Below are 15,378 nucleotides of genomic sequence, written 5' to 3' on the forward strand. Positions count from 1 at the left end.
TATTGAATCTCAATTCAGGTCTTCACCCCAAGTTTGATTATTCAGTTCCCAGATAAAAGACACAGAACTTTTATTATTTACAATAAGCCCCAGTCACTACTATAGCTGGGCAGATATCTATCCTCTATGCTATTAAAATCTATTTTCCTATCGATAACCCTGAGTTATTACTAACTATGTTCATCTGGGCTGCTCTTAACTCCAAATAGCCAGTCATTAGGGCCATGCTTCCTTGACTCCTAACCCATGGTGATTTTCTCCTCTGTCTACCTTCTTCTCTTTCTCCTTGTGGTCTCCTCTCACCCCAAGACTGGGAACACCAAACCTTGACTATTTCAATTCCACCCAGCTATAGGCTGTACTTATTCATGGGCATGTTTATTGACCAATCAGAGATAACTTGGGGCAAGGTCACATAGCCTCATTTGAGTCTACCTGTGGACTCTCTCATCAGGGACAACCAGGTCTGGGTCCCATCCCACCCCAACCCACCCTTAGCATTGCAATATGTGGCAACAAACCAAACCTCAACAGAACACCTGCTCAATCCATGTTTATGTTTCCTTGATGTGCCACGAAAATACCTAACCCCAAATTCCCTGCTATCATACAGTAAGTGTTGCTTCAAATCACTAAAACTTTAGCCAATGCTTTTTACCCATTCTGATTGCAGGATTCCTCTCTGGCTCTACAGGAAGGCCTCTGTATACAAACTGCCTTCCACACATTAATTTATCACCCCACAAGGTTAAGAGTGATGTATGTGTTTGGGGAAAATGGGGATGCACATTAAGAAGAAACACTTCTTGGTCCAGGCAGAAAAGCATATATAATCTTCTCTAGAACCTGTGAAAGACGTCATTTTACACATGAAATTGTGTGGAATTGCCCCATACTGTGTTTAACAGTTTTTGAGAATAGACATTCCCAAAACAAGCTGTTAGGTACCAATTAGGGTTTCAAAGTACCGAAAAATAAATATAAGTAAATGTAATCTGTATAGCGGTATAGAGAACAAACATACACTTGTGTTAGCATAGTGCCTAGATGGGACCAGCCTTCAACACTGCAGTGGGATGTGTTGAGAACAGAGGAAGAAATCAGTTCTGAACACATGAAGAAAATATGATACAAAGGTTCCTGTCTTGCTATAAAAAATTTTAATAGCAAGGTGTATATTTAATTGTTTTAAAAGACTTCTACTTCTCTGCATGTTGTAAAACTTTCGTTTCAGAATTTAGTATAAAAGCCTAGGCCTGATGAACATGAGGAAGCAGCCATGTTTTTCTAAGCAGTAAACATTTAGCCATTTGCAAATTAGCCTAATCATAATATTTGACCCAAAGCACTATTTGGGGGTTGAATGGAGATTTATATTACACAAACCACTGTCTAGCTTAACATGTCCTGGCTTTCAAACATAATTAATAAACCACATATAAAAAATTTAGAAGAAAGCTCTTTTGCATATATGAGGATTGTTGGTATCTTCTAATAGGTTGTTATTAAATGACAGTGATCATTATAGTGCCAAACATATCTTGACAGAATTCAGTTTATAAAATGTCAGCAAGTCTATGTTTTTTATTAGTTTGCTCCAAATCAATTTAGAAATTTCGATAGAATGATTGTAAGTACTCCCCAAGCAATGTCCTTTCCTGACTTTCTGCACAAAAAAAAATTACAAATTAATCAGATTTTCAAATTTCTGTATAATGGCTTTGCACATTTATTGCTTAATCGTATTATAAAATGCTGTTATGATTGACACATCACTGTGGAGATAGAAGTCAATTGAATAATATGTAGCAGTCAATTTTATTTGTAGCTTAATGTGCTGAAGTATTTTTTCCACATTTCCATTATTTATAAGTCTGTCCCTTTGGAGACTATATAGAAGAATTTGTTTTAAATGAGCCAATAATACCTTCTTTAAAATTTATAAGCATGGCAGCATCATATCTTTTTTCATTGGTTGGCCACAGCATGCTAGTAAACAGAGGTTGAAATCTCTTCCACTTGCTATTCATAGGGCAAACACCAGTAAAGTGGATCTTGTTCAGGTTTGCTAGGAACTGGACTTCAACCACTCCATTAGAATACTCCAGGAAAACAGAGAAGCTCTCAATAGGGCCACTTCAGAAATGGCTTGCAGTGTGGTTTTTTTTTTTAAGTATTTATTGCTGCAACCATTATCTTAACCACTGTGGTTTGTCCTGAAACAAAGCACACAAGCATGCGGACAATACCCAAAGGCTGTGAGGGTGCTAGAAATCCAACAGGATCTCAGCTCGGGAATATGGTGTGCTTAGTGCCTACAGAGCTGGGTCTCTGTGAATTGATGGTGAAACATCTCCTTTTTCTCTGTGCCCAGAACATTTGCCTAAGGGAACCTGTATTTCTTCTAGAATATTGTGATGGGTGAGAGGACACTGAAAAGGAATGCGTTTTTAGGGAAGGTATTCTTATGAGTCTACCCAAAGCCAACATGAAGAGATAGCTCAAGGGTACAGAGTAAAGAGAGGAATTCCTATCAAGGAACAATCTGAATGAAATGGTCATGCCAGAGATTGTCATAAGGCTTTGGACAATATTACTCACCTCCGCATAACAGACAGTTTCACACACATGCATAAATGCATATGCACATACACACATTAAACTGCAGTGTGCCACCCAAACTGATGTCTAATGTTAAGTATTTTGGTATATATTTGGATATATATATACATATATATATATATCTTTGGTATATACATGTATCTATATGTCAGTATTTTTCTACTGTCTGTTATTTCTACCTCCTGTTGACTTTGGTCATCCTGAGGGTACCATAGCATCATTTTTTTTGCCATTGTCAAGCGATTTGAAAACTATTGAAGTACTACTCTTTCACGAGCATCTATTTCTTCGTGTCTGACTTAAGATATCACAGAAATATGTTGTTCCCAGGCTGGACTAGATACTAAGAGAACTGTTCCCATTTGAATTCTAGGGGCCAGAGGAAACACAGTCCTACCAGAACCAGGAACTCCTGACCAGCACCAGGCCAGTCAGACCCATCCCTCCTTTCCAGTTGGACCACAGGTCAGTATCTCTCAGTTGGTTTGCATTAGGTTGCATTTAAGATGGTTTTACCATATAAATAACCAAATAAATAATAATGAGTTAAATCCAATTAACTCCAACAGGGCAAAGATGGTGATAAATTTTTGTTCAGGGAGCTATATGACTACATTATTTATTAAGTGCTCTGAAGAAAATATGTGTTTGCAAAAGTCTCTTCTTAAAGGAAAGGTTGGTTTTTAATCATGTGGAAATTTTTTCTTCCATTAAAACCTTCTACATCTAGGCTGTGGGTTACCATGCAGTTTTCTGGAAAGTAAAACTTTAATGACTGGAGTGTGAAGAAAATTAAGTTATTTCAACCTTACTATAGCCATTTTTGAAATACAAGATGTGATTTAATATAAAAAAGTTAATGCAATTTTAATGCTAGTTCAGCTTATTGGGTTTGACAATACTGTACATCACACATAGCTCTTGCATTAATAAAGAAATACATTCATTATTTTTTAAAGTCCAATATTTGTTTTTTGCAGCCTGGTGTGGGATATATGGAGATGTAGAACACAATTATAAAAGGCTGGGCTTTCTTTAACCTCTGCCATCTACTGTGAAACTTTCAAACTTCATCTTGCTTTTATGGAGAGAAATATATGGACATTTCCCTCCTCGTTGCTCCCATTGCTGTTCCTGGAATTAACCACTTTCAATACAAGGAGCACCTGCCCAAGTGTAAAGCTTCAATCAGAGTTGACACTCTTACTCTAGTCACGATGAAATCTATCAGTGGCCTCAGATCCCATCATCCACCTCAGAGATCAGACAACTTCATATTGATAGACATAAAGAATGGATAATGCCTACTGGACGACAGACCTAGAGAGAGCCTATACAACATGAGCCATTGGTTTCTTTGTGTCAGACTCTCATAACATCATTTTTCTTCCCTCACATGTTCATGTGTTTGTGCTTCTGTCTATGTGTGTGCACAGATGTGCCTGGTAGCACAGGAGTCCTAACATGTTTCAGTATTCTAATTCTAATTAGAATGACACACTCAGGCAGTGAAGAAGCATGACTTTGTGACAACCAGGAGCAGCCATACCCTATCTGAAGCCCAAAATCCAATCTTAAAATTTTGCATGTCAAGCCTCCAAATCTATGTACAATCTGAGAGTTACTACATATCTTCCCTTGAAGCATCATATCGATTGGCTGGTTACCTTACTAGGAACCTTGGGGTCAGGCTATAATTTCATTATTCTTCCCCAAGTCTCATGATTTGTTCTTTAGAGTAACTGTGTTTTATAAAGGGAGAGGCAAAGTTATTGGTGTGGATTTATTAAAGTAAACAAATCCATTGAGAGCCCAGAACTTCCTTTGCAAGGATCTGGAGGGTCCTCTAGAAGGGCAGCCAGAGGATGTACCCACCATTAGCATCATTCCTTAAATTCAGAAGCCCCATGTCTAGGAATCTGCTCCTTGCATTGGAGAAGGAGGGTAAAGATGATGACTCTGAAACAGACTATCTGGTCTTAAACTTGACCTCTGCAGGCACTATCCATATCTATAAAACTCTCTTAGTCCCATTGGTAGGATAATAATAGCATCACAATAGAGCCCGGTGATTACAATCTGGCATTGTTTCCTGCCCATATTTAAATACCTTTCATATGTTCCAGCAAAAGGAAAGTCAATTCTACATAAAGTTTCATTTTGAATCCTATAGAGATAAGATGTGGGATTATATTTTACTCCTCAGCTTCTGCAAGAATGTAGAGAATGAACTGCCTTAAGGCCTATAAGGTCACATGACCTTTGCTGTCCTATAGCCATCCAGGACCAAAATCTTAGTATGTTCCTGCAATGATGATCCTAGCCCAGCAATCAAACAAGCACTGTGTTCTACTGCTGCCTTTCATACCAAACCATGACCATTCAACCAAGAGTGGACATACACATGGGTTTCTATAGTAACATCTTAATAGGGGAAGAGTATGAAAGAATTAACAGAAAGGAACTTTTTAGTATTTGATCTTAAAGTATAAGTATTTTAATTCTGTTACATTTTAGAAGTTGATATTATACATATATGTTTGTAGAGCATATATATACATATATATATGCCACTTTAATAGCAACCACTTATTTACTATCTTCCTTATTTTCATATCAGGAGTGTGTGTGTGTGTGTGTGTGTGTGTGTGTGTGTGTGTGTACATCTGAACACCAACAGATAGCATCAGATACTTGTAAGGTGCTGGGAATCTGGGAATTGAACTCAGGACCTTTGGAAAAGCAGTGAGTGCTCTTAACCACTAAGCCATCTCTCTAACACCGCCACCCACCCCCGCCCCGGGAAACACTTTTTTTTAAACATTCCTAAATAGGTACCTAAATGATCCATATTGATAACTTTCTATATGTCATCAGATGATACTATAACATGAATTGCTTCAACATTTATGTGATTTAAGGCATACTGCAAAATTTCCTGCATTTATCTCTTTTCCCTTTGAATTTTATCGTGACGTTATATCCTAGCAGTATATTCTGAGTCAAACTGGGATGCATTATTTACCACTATTGATATGTATGTATTTCCAAATTGCTTTCCAAAAAGATTATGCTAACATTCATGCCCTCCAACCACAGGCATAAATAAAGGCATCAAGAAAAATTTTTACACTGTTTTTGTTAATGTAATACTTAAAAATGGAGTGTGTATTACCTTTTTTTGAACCAAAAATATAATAAAAACCCTACCAACATCAGTGACTTCTTTCTGGGACAATGCATAATAAATAAACTGAACGCTTTAAATATATGAAAATCAGGATCCAATGAAACTTCAATTCAATTTGCAATGTGTAAAGGTACAGTATTTCTTCAAAAGATATTTAAGATCCACAGAGATTTTAAAAGAAATTGAAATTTTTCAAAGAAATAAGTGAAACATAATGTCAAAATGTAATTTCTTCCTTATACTCTTCCTTTCTCCTCAGATGGAGTACCCTTCTTTGCCACCTCTTCAGAAACCTTCTGTCTGACCTGATATAATGGAGGGATTGCGCTCTGAAAGGCCATGTCTTTCTGATAGAAACTGAGTCAGGTTTCTCTTGTTTTGCAGCCTCTTCTAACGGCACAGCAGTTAGCCTCTGCTGTGGCCGGGGTGATGCCGGGAGGCCCCCCAGCCCTCAATCAGCCTATCCTCATCCCCTTCAACATGGCGGGACAACTAGGTGGTCAGCAAGGCCTGGTCCTCACACTGCCCACCGCGAATCTCACAAACATCCAAGGGCTGGTAGCGGCAGCTGCAGCTGGAGGCATTATGACTCTGCCATTGCAAAATTTACAAGGTAACCATCATGCCCAGATGCTGGGTGATGTTCTACTCGTGGGCTGAGTTTTTTGAAATGGACAAAAAGTGCACACTGAGTGGGGAATGTGATTTAGGGTTGCTTTTACCATGAAGGACACGAAAGGCTTCTGTAGAAAGTTGCATTTCCGGTTGTTTATGAGCTTGCTCAATCCATGGTTTTATCAACCTGCAATTCCTCTCATGAACACCAAAGCCTTTCAGGCCCTCTGGCAGCACTTATAGAAGCACAACCATTGTGGACACACCATCATTTAAATGTGAGATCACTGCCTTTATTTGCAGACATAGTTATAATATGACAAGGTCTTCAATTTGCCCACAAGCAAGGAAAGGTTGATGTTATTTATACATCTGTGTGAGTGCTTTGGATGCTACAAATACAAAGTGTGATTTGATGATTAATTTAATGATTATTTTGCCACTAAATAGGCTTTAAATATAAGTGTTAAACAAAGTATATTATTTGAGCCTTTTGGTAGAGAGCAGACTATAATTTTATTGGGAGAAGCTGTTATCTCTATTTTGAAAAGTTTAACTTTTCTAAAAGTTTGATAACATTGGTTGATTTCCAAACTATTCATCAAAGAAAAAAGTAATTACAGTGAAAAACGTTCTAAATAAGAATATAATGTCTACTACCAAACCGAATCAACAACAAAAATAAAACCCCAACTATCTACTCTGTGAAAGCAGTTTGACTTTTTTATTTATGTAAATGTAAGCAGTTATTTTGTTTTACAGAGTGAAGGTTTGACTGGGTAAGTCCTCAGAATAACAATTCAAATTACTTTTAAATTGGTTAAGTGGTCGGTGATTATTTGACTTATCAAATTAGTTAAAATATCAATGTACACACTAAAGGAAAATCAAGAATTAGTGACCCTTGTCCCTCTGTGCACTCTGTGTTCTGATATCCCACCCATTGTTGCTACTCTTAACTTTCATTTTAATGTTTAAAACAAAGTCTCTGTTATACCATTAAATTGTGCCAAGTACCTTACCATTCATAAATCATGCATGCTCAGGATACACTAATGCATGAACTTCGCTTGTTTCAAATTTGAGTGCCTGGGAAGCCAGGAACTTGAGATTAAGCAAATAAAGCAGGAATACACAAGGTGAAAGCAGAAGTAACAAAGTGTAGGGCCAGGCTTCTTAATGTAGGTGGATGATGAAATCTTAATGAAGAAACAGGCATTATCAAAATGCACCCTTCCATTTGGAACATGTGTGCTTATGGGAATATTGAATATTATAAATAAACATCAGCTTGTGGAGCGCCTGGGCTGTGAATTAATTCTGCTTGGTTAAGATGGACACCACAGTCAGACTGAAGGAAAGAAGTTTTTTTGTACTTTCATTGTAGGTCAGCATTGTTGGGGTTTTTAGTGCCTGTTAGCCTAGGGGTTTAAAGTCAGTGCTAGCCTATGGTGCAGCAAGGTCTTCTCCATTTTGTTTGGATGTCAGGTTTAAGTATGAGTTTAGGATTTAGACCTTGACTTCTTGGCTCTGTTTGTTTTTGAGTCAACCCTGAGTGTTGTGCCCTGATGAGTCAGTGGGGGCAACAGAAACAGTAGCTTCTTTTATTCTTTGGTCCCCTTGGTAAATGTCCCAATCAGTATCATCTTAAGAAATACATCTGTGTTCTTAGACAAGCTCATGTTAGACACAGAATTGTGACCAAACATTCCTCCCTTTGAAGTATCTTTTAGATGTCAGTGGTCTTAGAAGGGAGATGATGAACTCACTAATGTTAAACCTCCCAGCTATATGTCAAGTGACTTGGGGGAAGGGTTCCCTCATTTGTCTTAATATCGGGCTGTATCAGTGAGATTAGCTACACTTCTGCAAACCTCCTCTCCTTTAAGGTCCCAATCAACACTAGATAAGGAAGTCCTACTTTAGGTTTATTTAGACTTTTCTGATGTTTGCATATCCACACAATTTCTAAACACCCAGATCTCACTAATCAAAGACAGAACTCTCCTGGTTTGCTGGAAACTAAGATATTTCCCAAGACATAGTATACTTCAGTGTTAAAATAAGGAAATTTCCAGGAAAAACCAAAAGGATTTAGTATCCTGATGAGAAGTCCAAGGGTGGTAAGGATGATAAGAAGAAAGTTTCTTATCTTCATAGTGACTTTGATCAGTGGCAGTCAATAAATACTACTTGAACAGCAATGTCAGATACCACCTTAAAATCAGTTCACCAGCACCCCGCTCAAGGCTGACCTTAACATGATTAGGTGACACTCTATATCAGTGGTTCTCAACATATGGATTGCAACCCCTTTGGCAAACCTCTATCTCCAAAAATACTTACAATCAATTCATTAGCAGTAGCAAAATTAGAAAAAAAAACAATAAATTTAATTTAGTAGTTGGAGGTTGCCACAACATGAGGAACTGTATTAAAGGGTCACAGAATTAGGGAATGTTGACAACCACTATTCTACAGTCTGTGGTAATTCTAGGCAATACTTGTAGGTGGGCAAGCTTCCTGAGTTCTACCGCATTGCAGAAGCTACTGTCATGTGGAAGAGTGAACAGGTGGCTGGACGCAAACAAAAAACATTTTTAAAGGTTTGGTCTACTTTGAGATGAAGATGACAGTTCTAGATGTCCTCAGCCTATAACTTTTCTCAAAAGTGGTGGTCTTGCCAATGAACACAGAATCAATCTGTACACACATTTCTATGGTCAAAAGCTAGTATAAAGGCTAAAAAGTTGTTCTCTTTGCAGAACCCACTCCTCACACGATAAACAGCTGACTTCAGCCCAACGTTTTCAGTGTTGTAAAATGACTAATAAGCCTAGTTATCTGTAATGGATATCCCTCTTCCCCAGTGATTTGAGGAGAACAGGAGTAAGACACCTAGTTCCTAATCTTATATGCCACACATAGATCTGGGTAGTTCTCTCTTTCTCCTTGTAAAGTATTATGTTTTCAATTATAAATTAACTTAACCAACAAGAATTTTCCCTGATAATTTTCTAGCTTTCTTATTCAATCCCCCCATCTGCTTCTTCATTTAATTCAAAAGCTATAGATTTGCTAAGAAGATAAAAACAAGTTGCCATCAACTGTTTCTTAATGGCTTGGAACATTGGGATAAGTTTTCAAATACTTTCCTTTATATTAATGTAATTGATAGCTTAATCTTTTACATCTCCTATCAAGTAGCATAGCATAGTTCTCAGAGGAGTTCATAATACACACATGCATTATGATGAACTCTGGTCAGAAGATGCAACACTGAAAATGGCCTTCCTAGATTCAGACAGTGGTTCACTAGACAATCTCCCCTTCAGAAGGAAACACCACATAGCAGCTGGGAATTTTAGAACTCAGATTTCAACAGATCCCTGAATGGAATCTGCAGTTTTACAATTTTCCCTATATGATTTCTTGTATATATTCAAATTTAAGAAATAAAATAGATTAAGACACCTTTTCATCTCTAGTTGGCAACTCCTCACCCCACCCCAGCCTTGGTCCATTTGGGCTGCTAAAGCAAAAATACCATAGACTTGGTGATTAACAAAGTGATTTTCTCATGGTTCTGGGGACCTGGAAGTCTAAGATCGAGGCATCAAATTTAGTTTTAACAGAGGCTCACCCCCTCATTCACTCATTTACCCCCTCATGCATTGTCTCCTGAGTCCTCATTGCCTCTTTGGGTTTTCTTTTTAACAAGGACACTAGTGTTTTTCTCTAACCACTTTCCAGAGGCACCTTATTTGTACCAATCCTTAGGGGATTAGGTTTTACTAAAAATGTGGGAGGAACACACACATTCAGGCCATAGCATCCTAACACAGTCAGAAGACTCCTCTGCCAAACTTTGAGCAGCCTTTGTGGCCAAATAGTGCCCTCATGAACTCTACTGCAGTTTTCCTCATGCCAGAATCCCCAGGTGAGGACATCAACCCAATGTAAATTTGTTTCTGTCAGTACATTTGTGTTCCAAAGGCCAAGGGAACCAATGTTCTTTCATAATGAGAGTGCTACAGAACTGTAGGCCTTAAGATTTTATCCAGAAAAAAATCTTTACATTGCCCATAAAAATAACCAGCAGGAAATGCATCTGCAAGGCCTACAGGTTTTTTCCTTCTTTCAGTAGGTCTTTCCTCTCTCCAGAAAGAGATTTACAGCCATCATATCTGGCTGTAAAGAAGGTCATGACAATGAGGAACAGGAATATGTAAGATCCCAGGAATAGCCTGGTAGGCTAATCTCATTTCTGCCCAAACTGAGGGCTGAGTCTCAGGGAATTCAAGTGGCCATGAGGAAGTTAACTGAGCCACTAACATATGTACAGCAGGCGAATGTCTATCCTTCTTGCCCAGAATGACTGAGAACCTCTTTTCCACCTTTTCCTGCTTTCTTCAGCCTCTATTGCAACTTAGGTTCATTTGTTGTCCACTTCCCAGCTCGTAGCTTTGGGGAACTTTGTACCACTGTCAAGCTTCATTGTAATAATAATCTTTTGTTTGCATCTATTAAAATTTTAGATTATCCAAAAGAGAAATGGCCTATTAGCAAGGGATGTTTTTATTCTGGATTACCTTAGAGGCTCACTAGCCAAGTGGAAGATTAACTGGCTTCATTCTTATTCAGTGTGTATTAGAATGTGTGGTGTTTGACTGTGCTTGGTCTATGGAAAGTGGAATTATTAGGAGATGTGGCATTATGAGAGGTGGTGTGGCATTTTAGAAGTGTGTCACTATGTAGGTGGGCTCTGAGGGCTCCTAGTACTCAAGGTCCACCCATTGTAGAAGAGCCAGTCTTTTCTGGCTGCCTTCTGGTCAAGAAATCTTACTCCTTCTCCAGCAATGTGTCTTCCTGGATGTGCCATGCTTCCTTCCATGATGATAATAGACTGAACCTCTGAACTGGTCACACAGTTCAAAATACCCTCAGCAACACTATCATCCATACTTGAACTAGGGTGGCTCATTAAGCCCCACTTAAAGCATTCTACTCCTTTACAAAGTCCCAAAACCTATACCTCCTCCAATAATGCCATACCTCCTAGTAATGCCACTTCCCATAGGTGTTATTACCTGCTTATTGTTTTCATTTGGACTTTTCATCTGAAGCGAACTACAATCTAGTAGTTCAATCAAATGGAGGGCACATATGTGATCATAATCTTGAGGCTGTAAGACACATACATCCTTTTGATCTGGATCTTCACAAGGAATGACACACACTTTAATCTGGATCTTGAGGCATAGTGGACATGAGAAGTTTAAGCCCAGACATAGTGATACATGCCTTTAATTCCAGGAAAGAGAAACAAGCAGATTTCTAAATTTAAGGCCAGCCTAGGACAGAGCAAATTACAAGTGGAGAAAAGCTTAGTTCCAGGTGTGGTGGTACATGCCTTTAGTCCCAGAACTCAGCAGATCTCTGAGTTTAAAGTCATCTACAGAGCATGTTCCAAGACAGCTAAGCTTACACAGCAAAGTAATTAGAAAACAGAAAGCTGATGATAATGTAATAGAACAAAGAAAGCATTTCCAGCTCTAGCAAGAAGCAAAACTTGGCAGCTTTGGCCACGTGGCTTTGGCTTTAGAGTCAATGCTAGAAGAGGTTACTGGGACAGTTGATACTAGTTAGCCAGAGCTAAGAAATTAAGAAGAAACCAGCTTCACTGAGGTGAAATCTTCTGGGAAGTATTTTCTGAGAGCACAAAGAAGCTGTGTTCCAGAGATAGCCAAGGTTGTACCTTGTGCTGCATTTTGGCTTAGTAATGTGTAAGAGTCACTCAGGTGGCACTGGCTTTGAAGGCAAAAAGTGGTCATGGAGAGCAGCTGAGGCCTAGCACTATAAAAGTTGATGAAGGGGTCATGCAAAGAAGTTGTGGCTTGGAGCCATGAAAAGAGCCTATGAGAAGCTATTGGTGAAGCCTAGTTGCAGCAGAAGATCCCAGTGGATTGGAGATGCCAGTATAATGGAATGACCACAAAGAATAGCAGTAGCAGTTGAATGGAGTCAACCAGAGCCTACAGTGCTAGAGAGGGCATAGCTGAAGGAGCCAATAGTTCTACATCTTGATACATCTTGATCTGAAGGCAGCCAGGAGAAGACTGACTCTTCTATGCTAGGTGAATGGAGATTGAGCACTGGAAGCCCTAAAAGCCCACCTACACACTAACATACTTCCTCCTCCAATAATGCCTTATCTAATGGACACAGCATATTCAAACCACCACAGAACAATGTATGGAATCTGAGCAAGCATTCTGAGAGAGTGTGCTAGATCTTTTGTGTGATGGTCATAGGACTTACATTCCGTGTGGCTGTAATCAAAACCACAACCGTGAAATAAGACCAGTAATGACAATAAATCTGAAAGAAAGAAAATGACTAAGTGTGTTCTGTGCCATGTGATTTTTAAAACTCCTGTAAAAGTCATCATCTCCTCTTTCGCCCATTCCTTTGTGAAGCAGATACTGTGCTAAAAATAACATTGAGTTACTCAAGAATCAATTAGTTGAAATGGCTAGGTGAAATCTCCTTCCTGGAACGCAGACAAATGTGTTGAGTTTTATTTTGCCTAAACTCAGGCAGAAAATGAGAACATAAGGGTATACAGGGTGGACATCGGTTACAGTGTAAAGAAGGTAATAATGGGACAGCGGAGGTGGACTATCGGGACACATGAGTCAGGCCAGTGACTTGTTCTTACAGCACAGACCACAGTGACCCACTAATCACTGTTAGCAACACAAATGGAGAATATAAATGTGCCATGAAGGAGATTTATATCAAAGTGCGAACACTCTAGTTAAGTCAGACAAAACATTTAAATTAATGACCAAAAAGACATTAGAGATTGCAGCTTAACATGAACACGAAAAAGCAATTAGATTCAAGACAAGTTTTTAAAAATTCAGGTCATTTTTCCTGTCCTTGACTCTGACAGGAACCCTGCCCTTATTTTCTCTCATTCCCTGAGTTAGTCAACTTTGTTTTGCTATAAGAAAATTACTGATGTTGGCTGCCTAATGAACAGGTTTCCTTTGCTCCCAGTTGGGGAGATTCAAAGACTAAAATGTGGTTTTGAAGGTTTGGTCTCAGATGAAGAAGGCCCTCTGGTTACATCGCAATATGGAGAACTAGGAAAGGAATCAGCTATGTGTAGAAAGACAAGCACATAGAGTAATTCCACTAACAACCCATTCCCATAATAATTACGCTACAAGATCAGCATTAATTTCTTCTTCTGATGATGCCCTCCATTACCTGATTGCCTTCTAGAATTACCTTTTCATCTATTAACATTCACACCACTCTAAAACCACCAGGTAAAGATCAAATTTCCATTCAAGAATCTTTGGTGAACAAGCTATATCCCACCTATGATATTCTCCCAAATTAATGTCTGTACATGACAAAGAATCCAGGAATGTTTTTGTGAGTTGCATTGCATTTCCTTTTAGCTTGTGGTAGCACTGTCTTAACTAGGCTACATACTTCATGCAATAAAGTACATGGCTCCTTTGAATGAGCTCTGATGAGTATCCAACCTTGAAGTGTACATCTACCATGGTCAATAAACAAAACATTCCACTAGTCCACCAAAAATCCCTCATTACCCTTTTCAGTCAATCCTTTCTGTCTAATCTGGCAGCTCTAGCTTTGGTATAGGTTAGCATTTTCTATTCCAGAACTACATGTAAACAGATTCATATTCTTTTAAATTCAGCATGACGTCTCTGATATCCATTATGTGTGTGTGTGTGTGTGTGTGTGTGTCCCCCTTTGTTTCAAAGCAACTTTCCAACATTATACTATACCACATCTGCTCTTCCACAGCCTTTCTAACATCACAGTTATGCAGATATGATTAAAATCCCTTCCACTAGATCCAAGAGAAGACCCTTGGTTGGAGTTTTATTAGTCAAGGTTCTTTGGAATAACAGAACCAATAGAGTATTTAAACACACATGTATGCGTGTGCACATGCACACACACACACACACACACACACACACACAAATAAAAGATATAAACAGAGTATTCATTGGACTGCTTTATATGATAGGCTTACAAAGATCAACAAGGTCCCCTATTCTCTGGAGAGGAAGATATCCTGGTAACTTCTCAGTCCAAGAAGCTAGATGCTTAGGGTCCCACTTCTGTGCAGAAAGCATGTACGTCCCCTCGAGAGCTACTGGTGTTGAGTCCACACTGGCAAACCAAAGAAGCTAGAGTCTGATGTCAACAGAAGCTATATAACCCTTCAGAAAGAAGTCACAATGGCAACAATTATCACTGATTTTTACCTTGAACCCCCTTGTAAGGTACCATTTAATGGAGGGCAGGTCTTCCCTAACAATTAATGATCTCTAGAAATGTTCTGATGGAATGCCCAATCCACCCAAGTTGACTATACCAATCACCACAAGGCCTTCCAGGGATGCATTTTTGGCCACTACCCTCCTCAACTCATGGTCCAAGCCTTAGGGTCTGCCCTGTCTGCTATTTGTCTTGACAACATCCGATGAAGATTTTCTCTAAAGAGGATATAAAAGCTATTTGTGTATACCTCACAAAGCTTTGGGGCTGTAGGATTGCCTAATGATTTCAAAGGTTAAAACAATTCTCTCAGAAAAGACAATCTCCTGACCCATTTTTTCCAGCCAGCACCATGTGCCAGTTTTTCCAAGACAAAAATCTCAAGTTTAATATATTTTGTTTCTTTACCACCACATCTTTCGCTTACAATTTAGCCAAGCTCAGGGTGAGGAAATGCTGAGCTCTTTGCCATTTTTAAAATATATTCATCTCCCAATATTCTGAATAGACTGGTCTTTGCCTGAAAACCTCTGTCCTTTTTAACTGCTCTCAATGCGACCATCACCATTTCTGCTTTGTTTATGCCTTTACCCATAAGAACTTGCTCTCTATAAACC

The 15,378-nt window shown here is 38.8% G+C and overlaps 1 protein-coding gene across 4 annotated transcripts in view; it reads left to right on the forward strand.

Annotated features, from left to right (window-relative positions):
* Positions 1-15,378, forward strand: part of Pou6f2 (POU class 6 homeobox 2) — a 576,195-nt gene that overhangs the window by 250,844 nt on the left and 309,973 nt on the right. For all 4 annotated transcript variants that reach the window (XM_063276739.1, XM_063276737.1, XM_063276738.1 and 1 more), the window contains exons 3-4: positions 2,996-3,087; positions 6,197-6,425. In XM_063276739.1, the coding sequence (XP_063132809.1) occupies positions 2,996-3,087; positions 6,197-6,425 (321 nt within the window). The remainder of the gene's footprint in view (positions 1-2,995; positions 3,088-6,196; positions 6,426-15,378) is intronic.

Source organism: Rattus norvegicus, chromosome 17 (genome assembly GCF_036323735.1).
Source record: "Rattus norvegicus strain BN/NHsdMcwi chromosome 17, GRCr8, whole genome shotgun sequence".
Lineage (NCBI taxonomy): Eukaryota > Metazoa > Chordata > Mammalia > Rodentia > Muridae > Rattus > Rattus norvegicus.